General features: G+C 35.9%; 1 protein-coding gene across 4 annotated transcripts in view; it reads left to right on the top strand.

Moving 5' to 3' along the window:
- Nucleotides 1-25,886, top strand: part of zgc:63569 (choline transporter-like protein 2) — a 34,838-nt gene extending 8,952 nt beyond the window's left edge. For 2 of the 4 annotated variants that reach the window (XM_048187410.1, XM_048187401.1), the window contains exons 2-22: nucleotides 696-744; nucleotides 2,000-2,073; nucleotides 3,377-3,455; nucleotides 5,558-5,642; nucleotides 6,960-7,070; nucleotides 7,150-7,210; nucleotides 7,302-7,422; nucleotides 7,553-7,636; nucleotides 9,416-9,528; nucleotides 9,632-9,763; nucleotides 13,036-13,135; nucleotides 13,300-13,392; nucleotides 14,214-14,298; nucleotides 14,678-14,940; nucleotides 15,051-15,145; nucleotides 17,116-17,219; nucleotides 18,426-18,499; nucleotides 18,750-18,820; nucleotides 18,976-19,064; nucleotides 20,978-21,062; nucleotides 25,046-25,886. In XM_048187410.1, the coding sequence (XP_048043367.1) occupies nucleotides 696-744; nucleotides 2,000-2,073; nucleotides 3,377-3,455; nucleotides 5,558-5,642; nucleotides 6,960-7,070; nucleotides 7,150-7,210; nucleotides 7,302-7,422; nucleotides 7,553-7,636; nucleotides 9,416-9,528; nucleotides 9,632-9,763; nucleotides 13,036-13,135; nucleotides 13,300-13,392; nucleotides 14,214-14,298; nucleotides 14,678-14,940; nucleotides 15,051-15,145; nucleotides 17,116-17,219; nucleotides 18,426-18,499; nucleotides 18,750-18,820; nucleotides 18,976-19,064; nucleotides 20,978-21,062; nucleotides 25,046-25,143 (2,066 nt within the window). In that variant the 3' untranslated portion in view covers nucleotides 25,144-25,886. Of the gene's footprint in view, nucleotides 1-695; nucleotides 745-1,999; nucleotides 2,074-3,376; nucleotides 3,456-5,557; nucleotides 5,643-6,959; nucleotides 7,071-7,149; nucleotides 7,211-7,301; nucleotides 7,423-7,552; nucleotides 7,637-9,415; nucleotides 9,529-9,631; nucleotides 9,764-13,035; nucleotides 13,136-13,299; nucleotides 13,393-14,213; nucleotides 14,299-14,677; nucleotides 14,941-15,050; nucleotides 15,146-17,115; nucleotides 17,220-18,425; nucleotides 18,500-18,749; nucleotides 18,821-18,975; nucleotides 19,065-20,977; nucleotides 21,063-21,614; nucleotides 21,988-25,045 lie in introns of those variants that run through there. The other 2 variants (XM_048187384.1, XM_048187393.1) reach the window with 2 other exon arrangements.
- The last annotated feature ends 733 nt before the right edge of the window (nucleotides 25,887-26,619 follow it).

The following is a 26,619-nucleotide window of genomic DNA, read 5'->3' as shown; positions in this document are numbered from 1 at the left end:
CCTCCAAATGCTAATTGGGGCATTTCACAGACTGATATTCTGTAACTACAGTATGACCTAACTATATGCAACAGTTTAGGTGAAATAGTTAATAACCCCGTCATAAACTTTAGGTGAGGAATCCACTCCAAAAATGGCAGTAAACTCAGTAAAGGAATAAAAGCTGCCATCCTTTTTCATCCAATTTCAAAACAAAAATGACACCTTTGTCATACCAGTTCTTGATAAAGGTCGATGTTTTTTTTGTTTTGTTTTGTTTTTTTCCCTCTTCCACGCAGCACATTCTGATTGTTCCATATAATACTTCTATGAGGGGGATAATTGTGGCAAAAAACAAGCTTGCTGGCTTCCAAGGCTTGCTTATGAAAATTAGCAAGCTTGCTTGGAAGTTTGTCGCATTTGAAATCGCAGGACATTGAAAAATGTAACCCCCCACATTTTTAAAAGATCAATTTAGCAATGTAAAACCATAACAGATTAGGATCAGCATTCATGACATTAAGTGTTTATGCAGATATATTGTCATTGTGCTTAATTGGGCTAACAAAGGCCTGAAGAGCGAATTTATGCCCTGTAAATGAGTGGTTGTCTTTAATAAATCTTGCATGGTTTCTTTGTGGTCTAAAAGATGTCTGGAATATTGATTGTTTTAGTTCAGTCGTACTTAATTTCTTTTTTTCTTGTTATTTTCACAGGAGAGCCCAGAAAATTTGACCCCAGCTTCAAAGGGCCCATCCAAAACAGGTAAGAATCAAGGTGATTTGTTTGTTTTAATAATTAAATTTTGCTCAAACATTAAAGGGACAGAAATAAATGTCAAAATTTACTTACTCTCATGTCATTCCAAACCTGTATGATTTTCTTTATGTGAAACACAAAAAGAGATTATGTTCACAGTACTCTTATTTATTTCTATACAGAAAGTGACCAGGGACTCTTAAGCTCCAAAAACTACCAAAAAGCCCCAAGTATCATTAAAGTAGCCTATAATGCTCATGCGCCAAATTCCAATCCCAAAGCAATACAACAGATCGAAGTTAAATTTGCTAAAGGGCAACTATTATGCAAAATTTACTTTTACATGGTGTTTGAAAATAAATGTGTGCTGGCAGTGTGTGAACACAACCACCGTATAATGATAAAAATCCACCCACTCCTTTTTTTTTTTAATCCCCATAAATCATAAGCGGTGTCTCAGAACAAGCCGTTTGCAGATTCTGGGCAAAGTGACGTCACTTTGTACAGGCCCTGCCCCTGACTGCAGATGGATTAGCATAGACTCCGCCTTGAGCGAGTTTACACAGTCTGCCATTTTCTCCATGCTGGCACAGCTGTAGTGATAAGAATGACTCATAAGTGATTGAGGTCTTTTGTTGTAAGAGTAAACATAAGTTTACGTAAGGTTCTACATCAGAACGCTGACTCATTATTGGCCGACTCCTTCGTCAGTATCACACGCATGCGTCGTGCTGCTTACAATACAAGCATCAGTCAATACTGAGCCTGCGTTCTGACGTAGAACATGGAAGTGCTGAACGTAACCACAAACTTTTTGAAGACAAAAAAAAATGCATCCATCCATAAAAAAATGAATCCATACGACTCCAGGGGGTTAATAAAGGCCTTCTGAAGTGAATCGATGCATTTGTGTAAGACAAAGTATCCTTATTTAAAACTTCATATAGTAAAATAACGAGCATTGATTTGCTTCAGAAGGCCTTTATTAACCCCCTGGAGTCGTATGGGTTCATTTTTTTTATGGATGGATGCTTTTTTGCAAATGTGGCCACCCATTCACAATCATTATAAACCTCGGAGCACTAAGGATATTTTTAAATATATCTCTGATTGTGTTTAGCTGAAAGAGGGTGAGTAAATCATGGGATAATTTAAATTTTTTGGGTGAACTGTCCTTTTAAGGTCGAACCATTGCAGTCACATTTGTCCTTTAGTTTTAAAGAATGTTGTAACAGACAGACTGTTTCTTCCTGCACCACAGAGGATGTACAGACATTATTTGCTGTATCTTCTTCGTCGTTGCCATAGTGGGCTACGTTGCAGTGGGAATACTTGGTAAGTCAGTCTGCAGTAGTGTTAAAGATGGACTGTGCACTAGAGCCCGACCGATATATCGGCCGGCCGATATTATCGGCCGATATGCGCTAATTGCATTTAAATCGGCATCGGCGTTTATAACGGCCGATGAAACATGAGAAACATGTTATGAGTGTTGCATAGTTTGCCCACCAGAGGGAGCTCTGCAACTCCCCAGTTGACAACAGCGCCTGAAATCCACTACAGAAGAAAGTATTGTTGTACTCTTTTGACGGTGAGTCTGTCGTTCGACATGTGAAATGATTGTAGATTTAGTTCATACACTGTATATAAAAACAGTGTGGTAGTTCTAGCTAACGGTCCTATCATTATCACTTCTAAATATTCTGTAACATCACTTACAGCTGCTAATGCATTGCTATATTAGATTACCCACAAAGCTAATACCATGTTTATCAGTGGAAGAGCGCGAACGTTAATAAGAGGTCAAACTATAACGTTAGCGTTTAACTTATTCTAAATATATCTGCAGTGTTTCCCATTTAACTTACTTTAATTTTATTTTCAATTCATTGACATGGTTTTGTGGAATATTGAATTTGTTTGGTATAGCTCTTTTATTTTAACTTTAGTATTATAATTTATTTACAGTACACACACAGACTGTTAAAACCAGCTTCAACTGGAAGTAAGTAAAACTGTTAAATGTTTAAAACCAGACTGTTTTTTGATCATTAAAAAATATATACTTTTGATGTGCAATTGTTTAGTCATTGAGACTGTAATCTAAGGCTTTTTTTTTAACATAATCCCTTCTGGAAAATGGTTTATACAGCCCACATACATAGAACAGGCAGATATTTTGCTATTGAATGTCGTGTAAGTGTAGTTTATAGGAAATGGGTCTAATATCCAGTTTATTTTCAAAATCAAAATATCGGTTTATAAATCGGCTCTTTTCGAGTTAATATCGGCATCGGCATCGGCATCGGCCCCCAAAAATCCATATCGGTCGAGCTCTACTGTGCACTGTGTAACAATGAACCTTTTAATGTTATATGTAGTGATTATTATTGGTTTGTGTGTGATGAAGAGTGTTTGTCTGTGTACATGTTAGGACTGATACATGTAGCTAAAAGCCTTTTGGTCAAAATATTTCATTATCTATTTGCTCTAAAATGCAAGTCAAAATCTCTGTTTTAACTCTCTCAGGATTGCACGTCTAATGACATGGTTTTGGAAACATAATGGCTACATAAAAAGCACTTTAATTTCTTTAAAGAACTTTAAAAAGCTCACAATTTCTGTCTTCCTCCCTCAGCCTGGACTCACGGTGACCCGAGGAAGGTGATCTACCCCACAGACAGCATGGGACAGTACTGTGGCCAAGGAAATCTCGGGTAAGTCACACTAAACCTAAGAATATTATGACTTTTGTTGCTCTAAGTTTGACATCATTAGTGTCATCATATAACATTACTGAACATATATATATATGATGAGATTGAGATTGATGAGATTGTCAATGACATCATTACACCAGTAGGTGGTGACAAGTAACTGTTAAAAGATGTATTGAATCATTAATTTAAGAGATTTGTTCAAAAATGCAGATTCATCCAGTAATGAAACAAGGGAAGTCTTAATGAGTGAATCATTGAATCATTCATTCAAGAGATTTGTTCACAAAAGTAGGTTCTTTCATTCAAGAGATTGAATCATTCATTCAAGAGATTTGTTCAAAAATGCAGATTCATCCAGTAATGAAACGAGTGATGTTTTTATGAGTGAGTCATTGAATCATTCATTCAAGAGATTTGTTCAAAAATGCAGATTCTTTAATTCAAGAGATTGAATCATTCATTCAAGAGATTTGTTCACAAAAGTAGGTTCTTTCATTCAAAAGATTGAATCATTCATTCAAGAGATTTGTTAAAAAATGCAGATTCATCCAGTAATGAAACGAGTGATGTTTTTATGAGTGAGTCATTGAATCGTTCATTCAAGAGATTTGTTAAAATATGCAGATTCATCCAATAATGAAACAAGTGATGTTTTTATGAGTGAGTCATTGAATCATTCATTCAAGAGATTTGTTCAAAAATGAAGATTCTTTAATTCAAGAGATTGAATCATTCATTCAAGAGATTTGTTCACAAAAATAGGTTCTTTCATTCAAAAGATTGAATCATTCATTCAAGAGATTTGTTAAAAAATGCAGATTCATCCAGTAATGAAACGAGTGATGTTTTTATGAGTGAGTCATTGAATCGTTCATTCAAGAGATTTGTTAAAATATGCAGATTCATCCAATAATGAAACAATTGAAGTATTTATGAGTGAGTCATTGAATCATTCATTCAAGAGATTTGTTCAAAAATGAAGATTCTTTAATTCAAGAGATTGAATCATTCATTCAAGAGATTTATTCAAAAACGCAGGTTCTTTCATTCAAGACATGTTCAAAAATGCAGATTCATCCAGTAATGAAACAAGGGAAGTCTTAATGAGTGAGCTATTGAATCATTCATTCAAGAGAGTTGTTAAAAAATGCAGATTCATCCAGTAATGAAACAATTGAAGTATTTATGAGTGAGCCATTGAATCATTCAATCAAGAGATTTGTTCACAAAAGTAGGTTCTTTCAAGATATTGAATCATTCATTCAAGAGATTTGTTAAAAAATGCAGATTCATCCAGTAATGAAACAATTGAAGTATTTATGAGTGAGCCATTGAATCATTCATTCAAGAGATTTGTTCACAAAAGTAGGTTCTTTCAAGTTATTGAATCATTCATTCAAGAGAGTTGTTAAAAAATGCAGATTCATCCAGTAATGAAAAAAGTTATGTTTTTATGAGTGAGTAATTTATTCAAACCCATTAATTTTTTTTTTTAAATATATTGCAATGTTACGCCCCGTGGCTCAAAAGGGACGTTAGAAAAGTAGGGACACACAAGAAAGCCAAAATAGAATGCAAAATTTATTAACAAAATAGAACTATACAGAGAAAACAATGTACAATGTAACAGTCAGGAATCATTGGTGTAAAGTTAACTGAGTGCATGAAAGTGTAATGTGGTGTCGTAGTGTTGGATATACAAAAAGAAGCAAGTTTAAAGGAAACCAAACGAAAACAAAACTGATATGCACCTCTCCACGGCCTCTTGTTCTGCTCCTTTTAAAAGGCCCCAAAGGAAGTCCGCAACAGGTGTCCTCAATGAAACCTCCCGAGAACCGGAGCCAACCATCCAACTTATCCTCGTCACATGCAACAATTAACATTCTGTCAGAACCTGTAGTAGTAAATGACGTTATTTTGTTTAGTTATCTGTTCAGAATCGTGATTTCTATTTTAAACAAACAAAAAAAAATCATCTCTAGCATATAGTGAAAAATTTTTTTTTTCCAATAAAATAAATATTTCAAGGACTTTGAGGAACACTTTTGAGTGGTGTATCAGTGAACTGAATTAATAAAATTTTATGACGTGTGTCACAGGAAGCAGCCCTTGTTGTTCTACTTTAACATGATGAAGTGTGCCAGTCCCATGGTCCTCCTAGAATTCCAGTGTCCCACCCCTCAGGTTTGTGTCCTCTCCTCCTCACCTGTTTAACCTGTTGACTACCATATTTTTGGATTAGCATACTACTTTACTACTCATACTGTTATTACAGAATTCTGTTCACAGTATCAATATTTTTTTGTATTGATGCTCAGCATTTCCACCTAATCCCAGTGTGACATTTCCCGATTTTCAATCAGAAGGAGCTTGATGCAAAATGTTTGAATAATATCAGTCCACAAATCTAACTTGTGAGGCACCTTTGATTCAAAAATCATACCATGTTTGTTAATTTGGCTTTAGTTTGGGTTCCTTGTCACTGTCGCTTTTGGCTTGCTTAGTTGGAGTTTAGAAGAGACTTAAAGGGTTAGTTCACCCAAATATGAAAATTATGTCATTAATTTCTCACCCCCTGGCGCTTGGTATCGTATTAAAGGCGCTTGAGTTTGGTATCGTATTAAAGCACAGCATTCCAACTTTGTGAATATTCACAGTGAACTCTTGATGGCATGCAATGAAATGTGATTTTCAAACTCATCCTGATGTAAACAAAACAATCTTACTCACGCTGGCTGACACATTCAAGCTTGCGCGCACAAAGACGCCTTAAACAGTGCGCAATCCCTATATACACATAGCTTACACAGAATTACAGTATTTTAAAAAATCCGTCTTGTCAAGTATTGACACAAACATTATCTATTATGTCTTAAGTGAATGTTTATTTAACTGTTGGGGAAAAACATCTGATGTGTAACATTATATTAGATATTAGACCAAATCTGGTGGTATTACCAAGGATTTTATGGTATGCTTGCTAGATGATTTTGTTTCGGAACCTTCAGAAAATTTTAACTCGATTTTTGAGAATAACAATAACTGAATTTGCTCATTGCCACTCATTTTGTCAGCACGAGTCACATTTGCATTTATTTACATGATTTGTTTAGCAGTCATTTTTGCACCAAGAGTAACGTCAGCAATTTTTTTTTTAAATATACATGTTTTTTATGTTGCCACTACCAAAACTGCACATTTTTTTCTAAAAATATAACATAACTGTTTATTTTATAGGTGATAAATCAGCGCCATTTGTCAAATTAAATGTAACATAGTGAAGTTGTGTGACAACAGTGTAACATGCTTTTGTTTGTAGTTTGTTGCAGTATAGTATTCCATTATGAAGTCTGTGTTTCTGACATTTCATCTGACATTTCATCTTTCAATAAATACGTGCATGCAAAATCAGGTTATGTCATAGGCTTTTTTGTTTTGTTTTTGATAGTCAAACCTGTTATCTTAATGTCTTATATCAAATTGTATTCTTTCTGTGACTAGGTGTGTGTAGAGAAATGTCCTAATCGTACTATGACTCTGGTAAAGGCCATCATGAATCCATCTGATTGGAAATATTACAAAGAATATTGCAGAGAAGACCCTGGGCAGAAGGTAAGTTAGATTTTTAACATTACAAGTATTTCATTTTTGCAAATGTCTAATGATTGATCGATACTGTCTCCCTGTAAAGGCTGTGCCGCAAATTTTGCAAGAAAAACTGTGCCCTGCATATCTGATTTCCAGCAAACCATGTGAGACTCTTATTCTTATTACATTATTTATAGGGAATTATTGCAAATTGAGTTTTAATGTCTCTGTTACATAATGCTTTTTTCTTCTCAGTTTTGCAACGGTGTTTTCCGTCTCTGGGCAAAAAGGGTGAAGTCATCACAGTGGGCGATCAAGAGACATTTAATGATGGAGAGAAGACAAGAGATGCCAAAGACCTGGTGGCTGGGATGAAGTATACATGAATACTCACACATAAATTTGAAAGAAAATAACTCATTTACATGAAACGGCTGCAAATGCAATTGCAGTGCAATTCAAGGGGGCTATTTATTATAAATCCATGTTTGTTTTGACAATCACAGGAACGCCACAGTAGTCATGGAGGGTCGTCAAGTTGCAATGAAGATCTTTGAGGATTACACAAAGTCTTGGTACTGGATCCTAATGTAAGTAATATTTTATTTTAGTGATTTATATTTTCTGTAGTTTCAATTAGGGTTGTGACGAGATCTCGTGCCACGAGATCTTGCGAGATTAAAATGTGACGAGATTTCTCGTCGAGGTGAAAAGCTGTCTTCTGAGGGTGAAATTAGGATAGAATATGCCACCGCTATGTTTACATTATGTCTCACTGTCATTTGGCTTTTTATAGAAGCCATTTAATTCAGTTAGATAACAGTCGCTTCAATCCCATCCAGCTCATCCAACATGAGCTGCAGAGTTGTACATAGTGCAGCAGGAATCAGAGTTCACTGATAAAATGATGAGAGCAAGTGACAAGATGACTGACAAGACCATGGCAGAGGATTCGTTGTACAACAGAGCCTAAAAGTCTGACAAATGTCTTATCTTGTAGAATGTGCGCTCAGCACCACCACTCCCTATTCATAGAGTATGCACAATCACGAAAGTGAAAGAAAAACGCGAGCATGCATTCAAGCGAGTTTCAATACCCTGCCTTTTGAAAGTGGCTCCCTGATGCATGCAAATATCTCCCAATATGAAAGCTATCTTAGGCTGGTCTGTGTAGTTGTAAACATCTCTTAGCTCTGTATCATACTTATAGACAAACTGGGTCACTATTTGCACTTTTAATATTGAGAAAGTACTTTGATTATGGATGCACTTATTGTTTGCACTTAATAAGACTAAAAGAGAATTTTTTTAAATTTATTTTTATTTATGCTGTTTTTATTTCTATAACCAATTTGTGGAAAGGAGTTCAGTTAGGAGGTCAAAAGTTGTAGAAGCTCATAAATCATGTACAGTAAGGTCTGAAGAGACTCATGTGAAATCATACAGTAGAGAAGTGAGTCTTTTGAGTTTGTGGCAAAACCTTTTACAGTGCTTGAGTATCGATGTCTTTTTTTCCTGCATATAATAATTCATACTCAGAAAGTAGAACTGCCATTACATTTATAAAACATTTCAAATGCACCTGCAGACAATTTTTCTTGTCATTCAAGTCCATATTTCATCATTGAAGATTTCTTAAAAATACTGTGTAAAAATCTCATCTCATCTCATCTCGTTGTGTTTCATCTCATGGGCTGTCTCCTCACATCCCTAGTTTCAATAGTAATTACTTCATTTTTTTTATTTGGTGTTAATGTTTGATGAGTGTTCTTTTAAAATCATTAATATACTGTAGTATTTATTTACTCTTTCCCCGCCAGCGTTTTTTAAAAAGTTGTCAGCCACCGCCAGCGTTTTTGATAATTTTCACAAAAATCTCATGGCCCTCAGAATATTTTATTTTATTAATATCTGAACATTCAATAGATCAAACAATTTGCTTTTAAATAAAAAAAAAGTTTTATTCTAGCTTCATGCATTCTTTTTCATCAACACTTGAATGCGGGTAATTTTCATTAAAAAAAGCAACATTTTGAACAAAAAGCTGTGAAAATCATCTTTTCCCCCCAAGACTGCAATGTACTGAAGAGGATTAGGGCCAAGCAATAATAAAAAAATAAAACCATTTTAAAATTAAAGTTGTTAAATTTTGAGAAAAAAGTCGACATAAAATGTTGAGAATAAACGTGTTAAATTACGAGAAAAAAACTTGTTAAATTTTTTATCTGTTAATTTATTTTATTTCAATTAACGTTAAAAAAAAATAAAAATTATATAATAAATAGTTTTAAGTTGGCGACTGGTTAATTACACTGGTTTGGATGCACCATTCCTGCTGTGACCAACTGTTAATCTGTTTCTTTATGCAGTTGTTTGTTGATTGCTGTGGTGTTGAGTCTGATCTTCATCGTTCTTCTGCGATATCTGGCTGGAATCATGGTCTGGGTCATGATCCTCTTGGTTGTCATTGTCATTGCCTATGGTACCTTTCTTCATACACTAAGATACATTAATTTGCAGCAGTACATCTGTTGATACTGTAAAAATTTATGAAACGGTCACTCATTTGTCTCTTCTTTGCACAGGTATTGCTCACTGCAGCATAAAGTATGTCAATCTGAAGGACTCGCCTGGCTCTAATATCACTCTACAGCAGCTGGGCTTCCAGCCCGATTTCTCCGTCTACCTGCACATCAGACAGACCTGGCTGGCCTTCAGTGAGTAGCTTCACTGTTACTATTCACTGTTGCTATCGCTCATATTTGGGGTTAGAGATATGGATAACAAAATCATTTCAGCATTGATATTGCACTGTCTGACTAACATTAAAAGAATAGTCCACTTTCAAAATTAAAATTTCCTGATAATTTACTCACCCCCATGTCATCAAAAACATGTTCATGTCTTTCTTTCTTCAGTCGAAAAGAAATTAAGGTTTTTGATGAAAACATTCCAGGATTTTTCTCCTTATAGTGGACTTCAATGGGCACCAAAGAGTTGAAGGACAAAATACAGTTTCAGTGCAGCTTCAAAGGGCTTTAAACGATACCAGACGAGAAATAAGGGTCTTATCTAGAGAAACAATCAGTAATTTTCGAAAAAAATACAAATGTTTATGCTTTATAAACACAAATGATCACCTTGCATGTGCTTCTGCTTTCCGTATTCTTCAAAAAGTTTACGCTGTATGTCCTACGCCTTCGTTATTCTACTTATGGAACAAACACGGCTCCAGTTCTGTTTTTTCTCAGTAAGTTGAATAGGGAAGGTGTAGGACATACAGCATAAGCTTTTTGAAGAATATGGAAAATGGAAGCACCTGCAATGCGATCATTTGTGTTTATAAAGCATATACAGTTGTATTTTTTCCGAAAATGAGCAATGGTTTCTCTAGATAAGACCCTTATTCCTCATCTGGTATCTTTTAAAGCCCTTTGAAGCTGCACTGAAACTGTCATTTTGACCTTCAACAGTTTGGAGGCCATTGAAGTCCACTATAAGGAGAAAAATCCTGGAATGTTTTCATCAAAAACCTTTCCACTGAAGAAAGAAGGATATGAACATCTTGGATGACATGGGGGTGAGTAAATTATCAGGAAATTTTAATTGAAAGTGGACTAATCCTTTAAAAGAGTGCCATATGGATCAGAATATCACAGGCCACGTACACACTGTAAGTTTCAGGAGGGACAACCACATTTTAAATGCGGGAGTGAATCCCTTATATTATCATTACATGTGTGTACGGAACACGACTCTCTCTCGAAACTCCAATGATTGACAGCTTGGAAACCATAGCAACGTTCTGGTGTCTTGTGTGTTCGGTATCCGTTATTATGACCAAAGAAATATTACAGTGACAAAACACTCATTATTTTCAGCAGTTTAACTAAAGCACAATTGATTTAGGCATTGTGTTTTGTTTATGCTTGTACAGCCTTTAAAAGAAAGGCACAGAGTGTGTTCTTTCTGTGTTGCCATGTTCAGTGATGGGGAAAGTTACTTTTAAAAGTAATGCATTACAATATTGCATTACTCCCTAGTAAAAGTAACTAAATGCATTACTTTTTCTCATCTGGGCTGGGCTGTTTGTTTGTTTGTTTGTTTGTTTTTATAACAACAAAAAAGTTATTTTTTTGGAACATGTAAAGGCCCCTTCACACCAGAAGTGAAATGAATAAGCCTCAGGCTGAAGGAAATGCAAATTCATGCCTGTACAGTAAAGGGCAAACAAACTGCAAAGCAGTTCAAACAAATAAGCCTTTCCGATGTGCTGCCGTTCTGGATTAAAGAAGAATAGGACACAGGAGCAGTAAATGAGCAAATGTATGCTCTAGAACTAGTCTATAATAACCATCATGTTCACACAGCGCACACTATAAATGTGAAAAAGTAACTTGCATTACTTATTGTAAAAAGTAACACTGATGTTTTGTTGTAAATTTAAAAGTAATGTGTTACTTTACTAGTTACTTGAAAAAGTAATCCGATTACATAACTCGCATTACTTGAAATGCGTTATCATAAAGCGAACGGGTTTTTGGAGTTATTATAGTGAACAGACACGAGTCATGATATTTTGGTCTTATTTTCAGCATAAAGCGTTTGGATTTATTTTGGTTTATTGCTGATTTTTCTAGCAAGATCTGGCATCACGAATGAGAAAAGGCTCGTGCTGCTTTCTCTGTGATTCACCGCGTATACAGTAGAGGGAAACAGCTCCGATGCATGTTAAAAGTTGTTCAGTTCAGTTTTGCATAGAATTTCTGTAAGTGTGGTTGTCACTACCTGTATTTCTCAGGAGTAAATTTGGTTGTAGAATGCAGTTGTCACTCCTGTATTTTGTGAACTGTACAAAACGTGTGTGTACGAAACTGGATTAAGCGCTAAAATGTGCATTGACAACAAAATTTAGCTGCAGTGTGTACGTGGCCAGAGAGTCTTGTGGTTGGGCTCTTTTAAAGGGTTAGTTAACCCAAAAATGTACTCATATGCATGTTGTTCCAAATCCATAAGACTTTCATCTTCGGAACACAAATGAAGATATTTTTTATTAAAATCGGAGAGATTTCTGTTCCTCCATTGACAGCTACGCAACCACCACTTTGATGCTTCATAAAGAGATCGTAAATCTAATCCATATAAGAGACTTGATCGCTTTATATGATACATTTTTGGGTGAACTCACCATTTAAAGGTGGTACAGAGGATGTTTTCGTCGACTGAGTTTTTGAAATGAGCGCATGCAGAAGAACAACCCCCCTCCTTCACAGCTCATTTCAAGTGAACGCCTCCCAAAACTCGTGCACGAGTGTTTGTTTACCACCGGCATTCATTGTGTTATTAAGCCGGGCACACATTTTACGACTAGCTAAAACATTCTGACTGTGCTCAACACACAGCGATTGTTTCCTGCTCCTAAAGCAGATTTATATACTTTCACATGGAATTTGAACACCGACTGTAATTGCAGACTGAAATCAACTGGCTCTGACTGGACGCGTTTGAGCGCGATCAGTCATAAGTATCAATTTACATTCATAATCGGCCTTACAATCGTTATGCCGCGCATACACTTAGTCTATTCATTATGTCGGACTCACCGCAGGTAACTCATAATCTGCAGTTGTTACTCCTGTCTCCGGACAAAAACATTGCATGCAGCGCCTGTGGAATGTGGAAAGTTACTGGAGAGCGCAGCCGCGCTCGTCTCTCACAAGGAACGTCATGGCAGTGATTGACAAGCCAGAGGGCCAATCATCGCGTAAACGATTGGCTGATGTTTTTAAGGCCCTACCTCGTGCACAGATGATGTATATTAATAATATTCCTTTCAGTGCACCTAATAAATAGTCTTTTATCAATTAGTAAAGACAGTTTCAAGTAATATTGCAAAAATGTATAAAACAAAACATCCTCTTTACCACCTTTAAGCTTCATTTATATATTATTGTAAAAGCACTGAAGTAACTCATGTTTCTTTCTCCAGTAATCATTCTGGCTATTGTGGAGCTCATCATCATCCTCCTCCTCATATTCCTCAGAAACAGAATCCGGATCGCTGTTGAGCTCATAAAGGAGGCCAGCAGGTTGGTATTTTTTGGCACAGTATATTTCATATTAATGATTAGTGAATGTTTCAATGTCAACATCATCTTATGGTGATTCTTTAATTATTTTTTGCCTTTAATTATTGGTTTGTATTAGTGCTTTAGCATTTGTCTTGCTTACCCTCATTGTGATTTTCTTTCAGGGCCATCGGTTTTGTGATGTCATCGCTGTTTTACCCTATTTTTACCTTCTTCCTCCTGACCATAGTCATCGCTTACTGGGGTGTCACAGCAGTGTATCCTTCACTCAAGACTCAGGCAGAAATTTTAATGAGCGCTTTTGGACAGGAACTTGCATCTTATAGTCACTCACTTAAATCTATATTAAAACAGTTATTATAGAAGGGCAAAGGGCAAAAGGTTAATCCATTATATTCTTTTAAAGCGATAGTTCACCCAAAAAATTTAAATTCAGTCTTTATTTACTCACCCTCATGCTGTTCCAAATCTGTATGAATTTCTTTCTTCTGTTGAACACACAAGATGATTTTGGTAACCAAACAGTTGACTTCCATTGAATGAAAAAAAAAAAAAAAAAAAAAACTATGGAAAAAAAAAATACTATGGAAGTCAATGGGGTCCATAAACTGTTCAAATTTTCATTTTTGGGTGAACTATCCCTTTAAGAGCCTCCAATGAAATAAATGGACACTGCCAAAACATCTAATTCAATTACATTTGCATTACATTTCAATTAATTTTAAATAATGTCATCAGAATATAAAGATACTCAGATTTTTGTATGATCGTCAGTACAGTCAATTGTTTTTTACCCTTATAATGGTGCAGTTACAGCATCTGCCAGCAGGGGATAATGATGCCATGCTAATGAGCCAAACCTTGACCTTAGCATAATTTCATAAGATAAAGTTGTTTTTTTTTTTTTTTTTTTTTTTTTTTTAACTATAGCAATGCTATAGTTTAACATTCCCAGCAACTCAGCTCTAATAGATGTATATTACAATCTAAAATCCCAAGCAATTGTTCATATATTGTAAAAAGTGTTTAATATATTTGTGATGATCACACCAGTACTTGTCCTTAATCGCCTGGTCAGTTTTCTCTCTACATCTAGTGAACCTGTTTATAAGGTTTTCAACGAAACAGTCTGTTCCCATTCCAGAGAAACCTGCGACCCTGAGGTGCGTATACTCATATGCACAGTCATAGTATTAAAATATTAGGCACACAATACTGTTTTTAATGTAAATATATAGTACTTTATAAATGTATATTAATAAAATCAGATAATATGGAGCACTATTGTTTGAAAACAGTTACCCAAACACCTGAAGGCAAAGGTTTTCTGATTTTTTACACTACAAAGAACTGATTTAAAAAATACATTTTTTCTTGTTTATTGTAAAGTTGATTTACATATAAAATTCTGTGGATGTGGGGTAAAATGTGCAAGAGCAGGCTAGATGGAAAAATCAAGTCTTGTTTAATATAATTTAATAAAGTTTCATGTTTTACAGTAAGTGAACGATTCCTGTTTCTCATTTCTCCCGATCATTACAGAACTTCACTCTTTCTCAAATTAAGAAGGACTGTCCGCGGTCTGAGTGCCTGTTTGCTTTCTATGGTGGTGAAACGCCATATCACAAATACCTGATCTTCCTTCAATTCTACAACGTCTTCCTGTTCTTCTGGTGTGCCAACTTTGTCACTGCTCTGGGTCAGATGACTCTGGCAGGAGCGTTTGCATCCTACTACTGGGCTTTTAAAAAACCCCAGGACATGCCCGCTTTCCCATTGTGTGCCTCATTGGGCAGATCCCTCAGGTATGGCTTTAGGAAAAAAAAAGTATGCCATTTCATATTAGCAAAGTGTGTCATACGGGTGCTAGGGGCGATTTTAATTGATATATTTGGTTCATTTTGACCACATGCAGGTATCACACGGGCTCTCTGGCGTTTGGTTCTCTCATCCTCGCCATCGTCCAGATTATCAGGGTTCTGCTGGAGTATATTGACCACAAACTCAAGGGTAAGAGAAAAACATTTTAACAGAATGTTTACAGTCTTTATAATTCGGTTCCCTGGAATGGTTGATTCCGATTGGTTAATCACTGCAATATGTGATCAAATATGTGCATACACTGAAAAGAATAAGAAATTTAGAAATTGCTACTACAGGTGCTGGTCATATAATTAGAATATCATCAAAAAGTTGATTTATTTCACTAATTGCATTCCAAAAAATGAAACTTGTATATTATATTCATTCATTACACAGAGACTGATGTATTTCAAATATTTATTTCTTTTAATTTTGATGATTATAACTGACAACTAAGGAAAATCCCAAATTCAGTATCTCAGAAAATTAGAATATTACTTAAGACCAATACAAAGAAAGGATTTTTAGAAATCTTGGCCAACTGAAAAGTATGAACATGAAAAGTATGAGCATGTACAGCACTCAATACTTAGTTTGGGCTCCTTTTGCCTGAATTACTGCAGCAATGCGGCGTGGCATGGAGTCGATCAGTCTGTGGCACTGCTCAGGTGTTATGAAAGCCAGGTGGCTCTGAGAGTGGCCTTCAGCTCTTCTGCATTGTTGGGTCTGGCATATCGCATCTTCCTCTTCACAATACCCCATCGATTTTCTATAGGGGTTAAGGTCAGGTGAGTTTGCTGGCCAATTAAGAACAGGGATACCATGGTCCTTAAACCAGGTACTGGTAGCTTTGACACTGTGTGCAGGTGCCAAGTCCTGTTGGAAAATGAAATCTGCATCTCCATAAAGTTGGTCAGCAGCAGGAAGCATGAAGTGCTCTAAAACTTCCTGGTATATGGCTGCGTTGACCTTGGACCTCAGAAAACACAGTGGACCAACACCAGCAGATGACATGGCACCCCAAACCATCACTGACTGTGGAAACTTTACACTGGACCTCAAGCAACGTGGATTGTGTGCCTCTCCTCTCTTCCTCCAGACTCTGGGACCCTGATTTCCAAAGGAAATGCAAAATTTACTTCATCAGAGAACATAACTTTGGACCACTCTGCAGCAGTCCAGTCCTTTTTGTCTTTAGCCCAGGCGAGACGCTTCTGACGCTGTCTGTTGTTCAAGAGTGGCTTGACACAAGGAATGCGACAGCTGAAACCCATGTCTTGCATACGTCTGTGCGTAGTGGTTCTTGAAGCACTGACTCCAGCTCCAGTCCACTCTTTGTGAATCTCCCCCACATTTTTGAATGGGTTTTGTTTCACAGTCCTCTCCAGGGTGCGGTTATCCCTATTGCTTGTACACTTTTTTTTCTACCACATATTTACCTTCCCTTCGCCTCTCTATTAATGTGCTTGGACACAGAGCTCTGTGAACAGCCAGCCTATTTTGCAATGACCTTTTGTGTCTTGCCCTCCTTGTGCAAGGTGTCAGTGGTCTTTTGGGATTTTCCTTAGTTGTCAGTTATAATCATCAAAATTAAAAGAAAGAAACATTTGAAATATATCAGTCTGTGTGTAATGTATGAATACAATATACAAGTTTCACTTTTTGAATGGAATTAGTAAAATAAATCAACTTTTTGATGATATTCTAATTATATGACCAGCATCTGTACATTTCACAGTTAATTTCAAAGAAAAGCAAGTAACACATTGAATTAAACTGAACATTTTTGAAGTAGAATAACTAGCATTTTCTTGTAAATAGTATTTTTCCAATAATATTTTTCATTTACATCTTCGAAAAATTGTTTACAGTGTATAATGACTGTTAAAGTATAATTGACTGTTGTCAGTTGTTTTAATGTCTCCTTGAATCACTCTGCAGCCCTTTCCTTCTCACATTATAAAATAACTTCCAACTCGTTATTATAGCAAAATAAATAATTTTGGTGCGATTAGATACCCTGTTTTGAGTTGATGCCAAACATTATACCTTGCCATCTCTCACAATGTCTACAATAATCTGTTTGTAAACTCTTTAGCTTGCTTTTGTGCCCATAGGAGCAGAGAATAAATTCGCCAAGTTCTTGTTGTGCTGTTTGAAATGCTGCTTCTGGTGCCTGGAGAAGTTCATCAAGTTCATAAATAGAAACGCTTACATTATGGTGCGTGTTCGTTCACTACATCTTAATACTTGAGGTAGAAACTATTGGACTGATTGAACTAAACCAGAGGTGTCCAATCCTGCTCCTGGAGGGCCACTGTCCTGCAGAGTTTACCTCCAACCCTAATTAAACACACCTGAACCAGCTAATCAAGGCTTCAGACTCACTAGAAACAGTGGCCGAAATTGCCCCATATACCCTTAAATAGGGCACTATTTAAGTGGACAGCCATTTGTAGTGGTGTCCAAAACCATTGTGGACATTATTGAGTGTACTCATTCAAACCTACAGTACAACCAATGCACACTTAATGGCATGAGAATACCAATAATGCACTGTGAGAGTTGCGCTGAATGAATTCCTGCATCTTGCCAAAAGAATGAAGCTGAATCAAACCGCTGGTCCAATCGTGGGTATACAACATAATATCATACAGGTTTAAATTAATTTTTAATTGATTATTAAATTGTTTAATTAAGGTTTATACATGCTAATTTCCATGACAGAGTTCAAGATAAATCTTAGGTTATGTGCAAAAATACTCCATTTTTGTGTGTATCCCTTTAAATGCAAATGAGCTGCTACTCCCGGCCCCCTTTCCAGAAGAGGGCTTCACAGCTTGTGCTTCGGTTTCTCAACAACAACAAAACTGGAGAATCTCACCCAGCCAAATACTATAGAAATGAATGAGAAGTGCCATAAACTGAATCATACCTGTGGTGCTATTGTCTATGATTTCTCTTGTAAAATAGCATTTTTTTGTGTGTGTAAACTCTAAAAATAGATCAATTCAAAAAGATTAGCTGATTGGCTGTCAATTCATTAAATAAGCTATTTCATCACAAAAACGGTTCATTCAGTGCAAACAAGCCTCTCCTCCATTGACATCCATTCAAAAAAATGGCTTGCCTTCAAGTGGCTTTGCTACAAACTTCCAGGCAAGTGTGTGAGGCTGGTTGGAGTTCAACTTTGTAGGACAGTGGCCCTCCAGGAGCAGGATTAGACACCCCTGAAATAAACCGACTGGGCTGATCCTTTTTTGAGGTGTTTAATGTAGTTTTATCACTTTCAGCTGGAGAAATTAGAAACGAGTGAAAAAATTTTTTTTTGCTGAAGTCTACATACTTTATAATATAGCCTATATAGAGGATCTTAATAACATATCTGCATGCAGTCGTCTTTGAATAAGTGTCTTTTCTGCCGCAGGTGGCCATATACGGTAAAAACTTCTGCCGGTCAGCAAGTGATGCCTTCATGCTCCTGATGAGAAATGTTATCAGGTGGGTGAAACCCTGACACTGCATTATAGAAGGGATTGAAACTGAATACAGGGTTTTAATGCACATTTTTAAATTGACACAGTATCTTAAAAGCACCACACTTATTGAGTATTATGGTGAATAATAGCAAGAACATGGATGCATAATGCAAGGCAAAGTGCAGGCAGCGAGACAGATCACTAGTTTTGGGAGGTTTATATTAGCTAGATGAATTTGAAGTGATTTACAGAAGTTTTTATTCTCATCACAGGGTGGTAGTCCTGGATAAGGTCACCGATTTCATCTTATTCCTTGGAAAACTCCTTATTGTTGGGCTTGTGGGTAAGTTTTTTTGCTTTAGACTAGAGAGAATGAAACAATGTTTAAATAACACTGACTGAACTAAACAACAATGTTCAACTTTTTTGTTGGACTACATTTTAATGGAATACCTCAAGCTAGAGGCTTTCCTGATCTCTCTCCATCTCCCCCCACAGGGATCTTCGCTTTCTTCTTCTTCTCAGGACATACTGAAGCGTTTAAGGGTGCTGCACCCAGTCTCCATTATTATTGGGTTCCTATTTTGGTAAGTGATTTGAGAGTGACTAGTTATATAATGTAAATTAACAGTTTTTCTTTTGTAACTCATCCATCTTAATGAACAACTTGAGCAAGGCACATATCTCACAATCGCTTCCCGGGCCACAGCAAAAACGGTGTGTGCGCACTTGGGTGAAATGCAGAACACAAGTTTTGAGTATGGGACTTTCACTTTCACTTTTTGTCCACTGCGGAGCATTATTTGATAACTGGTGCGCTTCGCTGTAGTTTGATCACTATATTTCAGGAAATATTTAAGGAAAAAAAGCACATACAGATTTGAAATGGTTTTTGCGGCAGTAATAAAATTTAAAAATATGTAATAAACGCAATTGGATACATTAAAAATATAAACCAAGCAGCTTTATGTTTACCTCATGTAAATAGGAGGCTGTATTAAAGGGTTAGTTCACCCAAAAATGAAGATTCTGTCATTAAGTATACTCACCCTCATGTCGTTCCACACCCATAAGACCTTCGTTAATCTTCAGAACACAAATTGAGATATTTTTGATGAAATCCTCAGTGAGGCCTGCATAGACAGCAAGATATTAACACTTTCAAATGCCCAGAAAGCTACTAAAGACATATTTAAAACAGTTCATGTGACTACAGTGGTTTAACCTCAATATTATGAAGTGACAAGAATACTTTTTGTGCTCCAAAAAAACAAAATAACAACTTTATGATAATATTTAGTGATGGACGATTTCAAAACACTGCTTCATGAAGCTTTACGAATCTTTTGTTTTGAATCAGGGATTCAGAGTGCCAGTCACGTGATTTCAGTAAACGAGGCTTCTTTACGTCATAAGTGTTTTGAAATTTCAATGATTCACCACTTTGGCATGACTTTGGCAGTTTGATTCACGCTCCGAACCTCTGATTCAAAACAAAAGATTCGTAAAGCTTCGAAGCTTCATGAAGCAGTGTTTTAAAATCGCCCATCACTTGATATTGTTGAATAAATTAGTTTTTGTGGCGCACAAAAAGTATTCTCGTCACTTCATAACATTAAGGTTGAACCACTGTAGTCACATGACCTGTTTTAAATATGTCTTTAGTAGCTTTCTGGACATTGAAAGTGTTAATTATCTTGCTGTCAATGCAGGCCTCACTGAGCCATCAGATTTCATCAAAAATATCTTAATTTGTGTTCTGAAGATGAATGAAGGTCTTACGGGTGTGGAACGACATGAGGGTGAGTAATTAATGACAGAACTTTCATTTTTGGGTGAACCAACCCTTCAACATATTTCCGCTAATTTCTACATAATTATAATGACATCAATCATTTTTAGATAAAATGCAAGACAGAAAACTATTTCAAAAATAGTATCTTTCATCCTATTTTTAAACAGGAGATTTACAGGATTAGTTCACTTTCCAGATAATTTACTCACCCCCATGTCATCCAAGATGTCCATGTCTTTCTTTCTTCAGTTGAAAGGAAATGAAGGTTTTTGATGAAAACATTCCAGGATTTTTCTCCTTATAGTGGACTTCAATGGCCTCCAAATGGTTGAAGGTCAAAATTACAGATTCAGTGCAGCTTCAAAGGGCTCTACATGATCTCAGACGACGAATAAGGGTCTTATCTAGCGAAATGATTGGTCATTTTCTAAAGAAAATAAAATTTATATACTTTTTAACCACAAATGCTCATCGTGCACTGCTCTGCGATGAGCCACGCATTACGTAATCACATTGGAAAGGTCACACGTGATGTAGGCGGAAGTATTATTTATTTATTTTTATTTTATACAGAAAGTTTTAATCAATTGAATGCATCCCTGCTGACTGAAATTATTAATTTATTTAAAGAACAAACAAATATTTGAATGGTAGTGTGTTACCTGTTCATAGTTTTTTTTAAATATGTTTACGTTGTTTCTCCAGACTGTGTTGGTGGGCACCTACCTCATCGCCCATGGGTTTTTCAGCGTTTACGCCATGTGTGTGGACACGCTCTTCCTCTGCTTCTGTGAGTACTTGCCATTTTAATAAGAGTTTTCACCTCAGAATCCAGTAGTACAAATATAAATATCAAGCCATCGAGGTCCACTCTGGAATGTAGATTTTCTACTCTAAAAGAGTCATTTTTGATCCTTTTAAAAATTATTTAATGCTGTATTTAGGGAAATATTTAATCTATGGATGAAGCCGCATGCCACTAATGACTCTTCATCGCGCATGGCAGTGCATGAAGCTCGGTTTGCTCGTAATAAACCTCTCATGGCATGCTAGACTGAAAATGTACTCTGTGTTTCAGTTATATAATCTGGTATGAGGTGTTTCTGATCTATCTATGGTGCTTTTCTGCCCTTCATCTCATAATAACCTGATTCTTTCTCTTTCTCTTTTTATGCCTATTCCCTACATTTTTCTCCTCATTCTTATGTTTTTTTTTTCATTCCTTATATTCATCTTTTCCTCACAATCAAAACATCACACATTAATCATCATTACAATTCTTTGCTTATACCTTCTGACAACCTCACACACTCACTACTAAACCCACTAACACCACACGAAGGTGATGACCTTGAGCGTAATGACGGCTCCACAGAGCGTCCGTATTACATGACCGCAGAGCTGCGCGACATTCTGATGAAGGACACGGACGCGGCTCTGACCCCTGCTTCACGCGACGAGACAATCCAGCTGAAGGATCCCAACGAAAACAATTGAACTGTTGAAAGTTATCCACAACATTCCTAATTATATTATATATATCTCATATCAAATATCTCATTTATTACATTAAGAGATTGAATTGTCACACAATTCACTTATATCATGTTTAGTCGACTGATAATGAATAATGTATGTTAAAGGGTTAGTTCACCCAAAAATGAAATTTCTGTCATTAATTACTCACCCTCATGTCGTTCCACACCCGTAAGACCTTCGTTCATCTTCAGAACATAAATTAAGATATTTTTGATGAAATCCACAAGGTTTTTTATCTCCCATAGAAAGCAACGAAATTTCCACTTTCAAGGCCCAGAAAGGTACTAAAGACATCGTTAAAATAGTCCATGTGACTTCAGGGGTTCAACCTTAATGTTATAAAGTGACAAGAATGCTTTTTGTGCACAAAAACAAAACAAAAATAATAACTTTATTCAACAATATCTTCTCTACACTGTCATTCTCCTACGCAGTAGACGCAGTGCAGCGCTTCCATGTTTATGTCCGAACGCCGGCTCGTTATTGGCCGACGCTATTCATGTGAGCAGCATGACGCATTCATGTGATGCTGACGCATGAGCCGGCCAATAATGAGTTCTGACGTAAACATGGAAGCGCTGTAATGTGTCTTCAACGTAAACTACGTAGTAGAATGACAGTTTAGAGAGGAAATTGTTGAATAAAGTCATTACTTTTGTTTTGTTTTTTGCGCACAAAAAGTATTCTCATCACTTCATAACATTAAGGTTAAACCGCTGTTTTAACAATGTCTTTACTACTTTTCTGGACCTAGAATGTGGTAATTGTGGGATAAAAAAACCCGTCGGATTTCATCAAAAATATCTTAATTTGTGTTCCGGAGATGAATGAAGGTCTTACGGGTTTGGGACGACATGAGGGTGAGTAATTAATGACTGAATTAAATTTTTTTGGTGAACTAACATTTAAGGCAGGGAAAATGATCTTGACAACCTTTGCTGAGAATAATTTATTTGAAGTCAACATGAAACAACATTCGCAACTCATTTGACTTCCATAATGTGTTTTTTCTCAAAATGAAACGGACATTAAAGGGGTCATATATGATGCTATTTTAAAAGTTCATTATTTTGTTTATTGGCTGTAATAGAATAGGTTAACATGCTTTAATGTTGAAAAAAAAATACTGTAAATTATTGCAGCTCCTCTATTCCCAGTCTGTCAGAAACGCACTGATTTCTACAAACCCCTCCTTCTGAAGAGCTCAGAGTGCTCTGATTGGCCAGCAGACCCGGTGCATTGTTATTGGCCAAATACCTCAAGGGTGTGTTGGAAATGTAACGTCCCTTATCATAATCGCGTACTTCAGCTTCCATTTAAGCAATTGTAAACTCACAGTTAGTAATGTTGTCGATTTTACCATATTAGTTTGATCCCAAGCTGGATTCAAGCCAAACGGAAGCATCTTTGCAAGCACGACTTGAGCAGAACGTTTCACAATAGTCTTTGCATGTAGCCGGAGTTGTACTCTCCCAGGTTCAGCTGTAAAATGCGCTGTGCTCAAACAAACATTTGAGTTGTACTGCTCAGGAAAATCTTTATAAATAAGATGTAACGTCTGATTCCTAATATAATCCATTTCCATAAGGCCAAATAAAGAGGTTATGCTTTCGCATCCAAACACATGGCATCTCCCTGACATGACGACAGCACTAGCATCCACTGAAGCATTGCCTTCTTTCTTTGCCCATGCCTTTGGGCGGCATTATGCTCATATTTAACACTGTGACGTAGACTGTTGAGGAAGTTATATCTGAACTTCGAGGCATTTTAGGCAGGTCTGGATCAATGTTCTTTGTTAGAATAAATCCCTTTGTGGAAAACTATGAGCTTTGTAACTTTGCATATCTACATATATAGACACACAAACGGATACATTACACACTAAAGGAAAAGGAAAATATTAAAAGGCATCATATGACCCCTTTTAAATAATAATAATGTTAACACTTTACAATAAGGTTTTATTTGTTTACATTAGAAAACTGCACTATTTAACGTAAACTAACAATAAATGTACTTTTACAGCATTTCTTAATCTAACTCGGTTAATTTCAACATTTACTAATAAATTATTAAAATCAAAAATTGTATGTTTAAAAATTTTTAATAGACTTGAACATGACCTGACAATCAACAGTTGCATTTTATTAACTTTAACAAAGATTAATAAATACTGCATCAAATGTATTGCTTATTGTTAGTTAATGTTAGCCGACGCATTAATTGGCATAACTAATCGGACCTAATTGCAAAGTGTTTACCATAAAAACAATAGTGGCACTTGGATGAAGAAAAGTGTCTCTTTATGACGGGTGTGTGAAAAAAATATAACTTATATGTGAAGACAACCTTGAATTGTGCACAATAGGAACCTGGTCAATGTTGATTTCATGTTGACTTTAAAGTGGCCTTATGTGTCAGTTTATTCAATCAAAAATCAATTCATAGTTGTAATATTTTTCATAGTAGAAGATTATTGGAGTATGCTTTCTAAGAAAATACCATGTTGGTCTTTCTACTTCAAAATTAAATGCGTTTTTTATAATTATTTGTGAATTGAATCTACAATGATTTTTTTTAAAGTCAAAAATTACAAGTAAATTTCACAAATGATTACAACAGCGAGTAACACATGGAAGTAAGCATGAGAGTTTGAAGTAGAAAGACCAAAACAGTATTTTCTTGGAACTTGGAAAAATACTTTTTTTTTTTTTTTTTTACAATGTACATCAAAGTTTGTGATTCGGTGTTTTTAGTTGTCTGTGCTGTCAGATGAACGATGCATTTACTTATTTTTAAATGTACTGTTTTTTGCTGCTAATTTATTGTATGATAGACTGAACATCTAATGTTACTCTTAGACAGCGGATGGTATTTCTGCATTTCCTGTTGATTGTAAGCCATATCTATTTAATGCACTTTAAGGTTGTCGATTGTTTCTGGTAGCAATTTGCAACCCATTTTGGGAAACCAATATACCTTGTTGCCTTCTTGAGGAGCCTTTAACTTTGTCTGCTGTCTTTTCCACTGTCTTTTGGATGCTTTGCTATACTTGATGTCTAAAAAATGTTTCTCTCTCTTTAATAAATACTATGCAAGAAGGTACATTTGTTATTTAGATCGGTTTATATTGCGTGTGAGGTGTTTGTCACTTTTCTTTCCTCCTAGCTGAAGGTAGGCCATGTCTTGTTTATTCCTCAACTCTTTTCTCACATTCTTCATTTATCACAGTGGAGGACCTGGAGAGGAATGACGGCACCCCAGAACGACCCTATCTGATGTCTGATAACCTTCTCAATGTTTTGAAGAAGAAGAACCAGGCCAACTAGTCCACACCGATGGTCAGGGTTATACGTACAGTACGTGCATGTTTTCTGTGAGGCCTTGAAAACCTGGAGTTGCCTGAAATCGTTTCATTGCCGTATTCACTGTGCCTTAGAGAACCAGAGACAATCATATTAATTATGAAAGGCTTCAAACGTGATTGACCTCTGTATCTCAGCCATACTTTGTAAGATTTAAAATGCAGGAACACCAAAAAGTTCACTTTAGAATAAGGTAAGATTACACCTCTGCCTTTTTTTTAGACACTTTCTGAAGTAGATTTGTTTAAATGTCTAAATTTTTTGCAATAACTGCCAAGCATTTTAATGCCCACTTTGAAGAATACCAGAAATGTCAGGAAGTGTTTCGTCCTTAATGTTCTGATTTGCATTTTGACATTTAGTTTACTTTTTCATAGTTTTATATTTGTTATTTTTTTATATAAAAACACAATTCAGTGTTCACTGTGGTGTTGGACAGGATTGTAGAAGAATATGCATGAATCAATCATAAAACAATGTTTATAATATTTCAGATGCATATTCACTTTAATGTTAGGTCATCTGTTCTTGTTCCTAACAGCTGAATCTGTGGCCTTGTGTACATTTATTAGAAGAAGGGCCTGTATTTAGTTCAAACAGTTAAAGACTTTGACACTAACTGTTCATGACTTTATTCAGTGTTTTAAGAGTTTTGTTACATGTTGGTATGCCTCAATATATGGTAAATAAAGAATTTGTAAAACCTGTTTATGAGACCTTATTGATTGACGTTTTGTTCTTATACATGAAAAAAATGTGAATTAAGTGTCATATCAAATGCCCATTTTAGCAAGTAGCTAAATAACTTTCTCATTTTCAGTTACCCACTAGGTGGCGCTGTTGTACAAATATACAGAAGTCGCTATGTTTTGCAGGAGCTGTGAACTGGAGCAAATCTGACTTTTCTCACTTAAATAAATTAACAAATGTATTTATGTGTTAGAGAATTATTAAGAGAAATTAATTTGTTTACAGGGCTAAAATAATGAAAAAATATTTCATTATTAATGCGTGATTTACTACCTGTCAAAAATTTGTTTTATGTTTCACAAAGAAGTCTCTTATGCTCACCAAGGCTGCATATAGTTGATCAAAAATACAGTAGAACAGTAAATTACCCACATTCACCTTATTTTAAAGTCACCATTAAATCAAAATGGAAAATTGCAGTAGGCCCCTATTTATTATAAATTATTTGTCTGTGCATCATTATATTTTAATTCACGTGCCTTCGTAATCTTTAATCAAAATAACTTCCCCTCCCTTTTGCAGCTCTTCTATAATGATGTGTTTACTGGCATGAGGGCGGGATCAACCTGTCACTCACATGAGATCCACCAATAGCAAACCACAACCATCCAATCAAATCCTGATAAACAAAACAAAGCCCCGCCCTACATTTTTTCTTGTTTGAGAAGCCATTTCACTCAGATGTACAGG

This window comes from Megalobrama amblycephala, linkage group LG1 (assembly GCF_018812025.1).
Source record: "Megalobrama amblycephala isolate DHTTF-2021 linkage group LG1, ASM1881202v1, whole genome shotgun sequence".
In the NCBI taxonomy this organism is placed as follows: Eukaryota; Metazoa; Chordata; class Actinopteri; order Cypriniformes; family Xenocyprididae; genus Megalobrama; species Megalobrama amblycephala.
The sequence above is the reverse complement of the archived record's forward strand: the minus strand, read 5'-3'. Positions and strand labels throughout refer to the sequence as shown.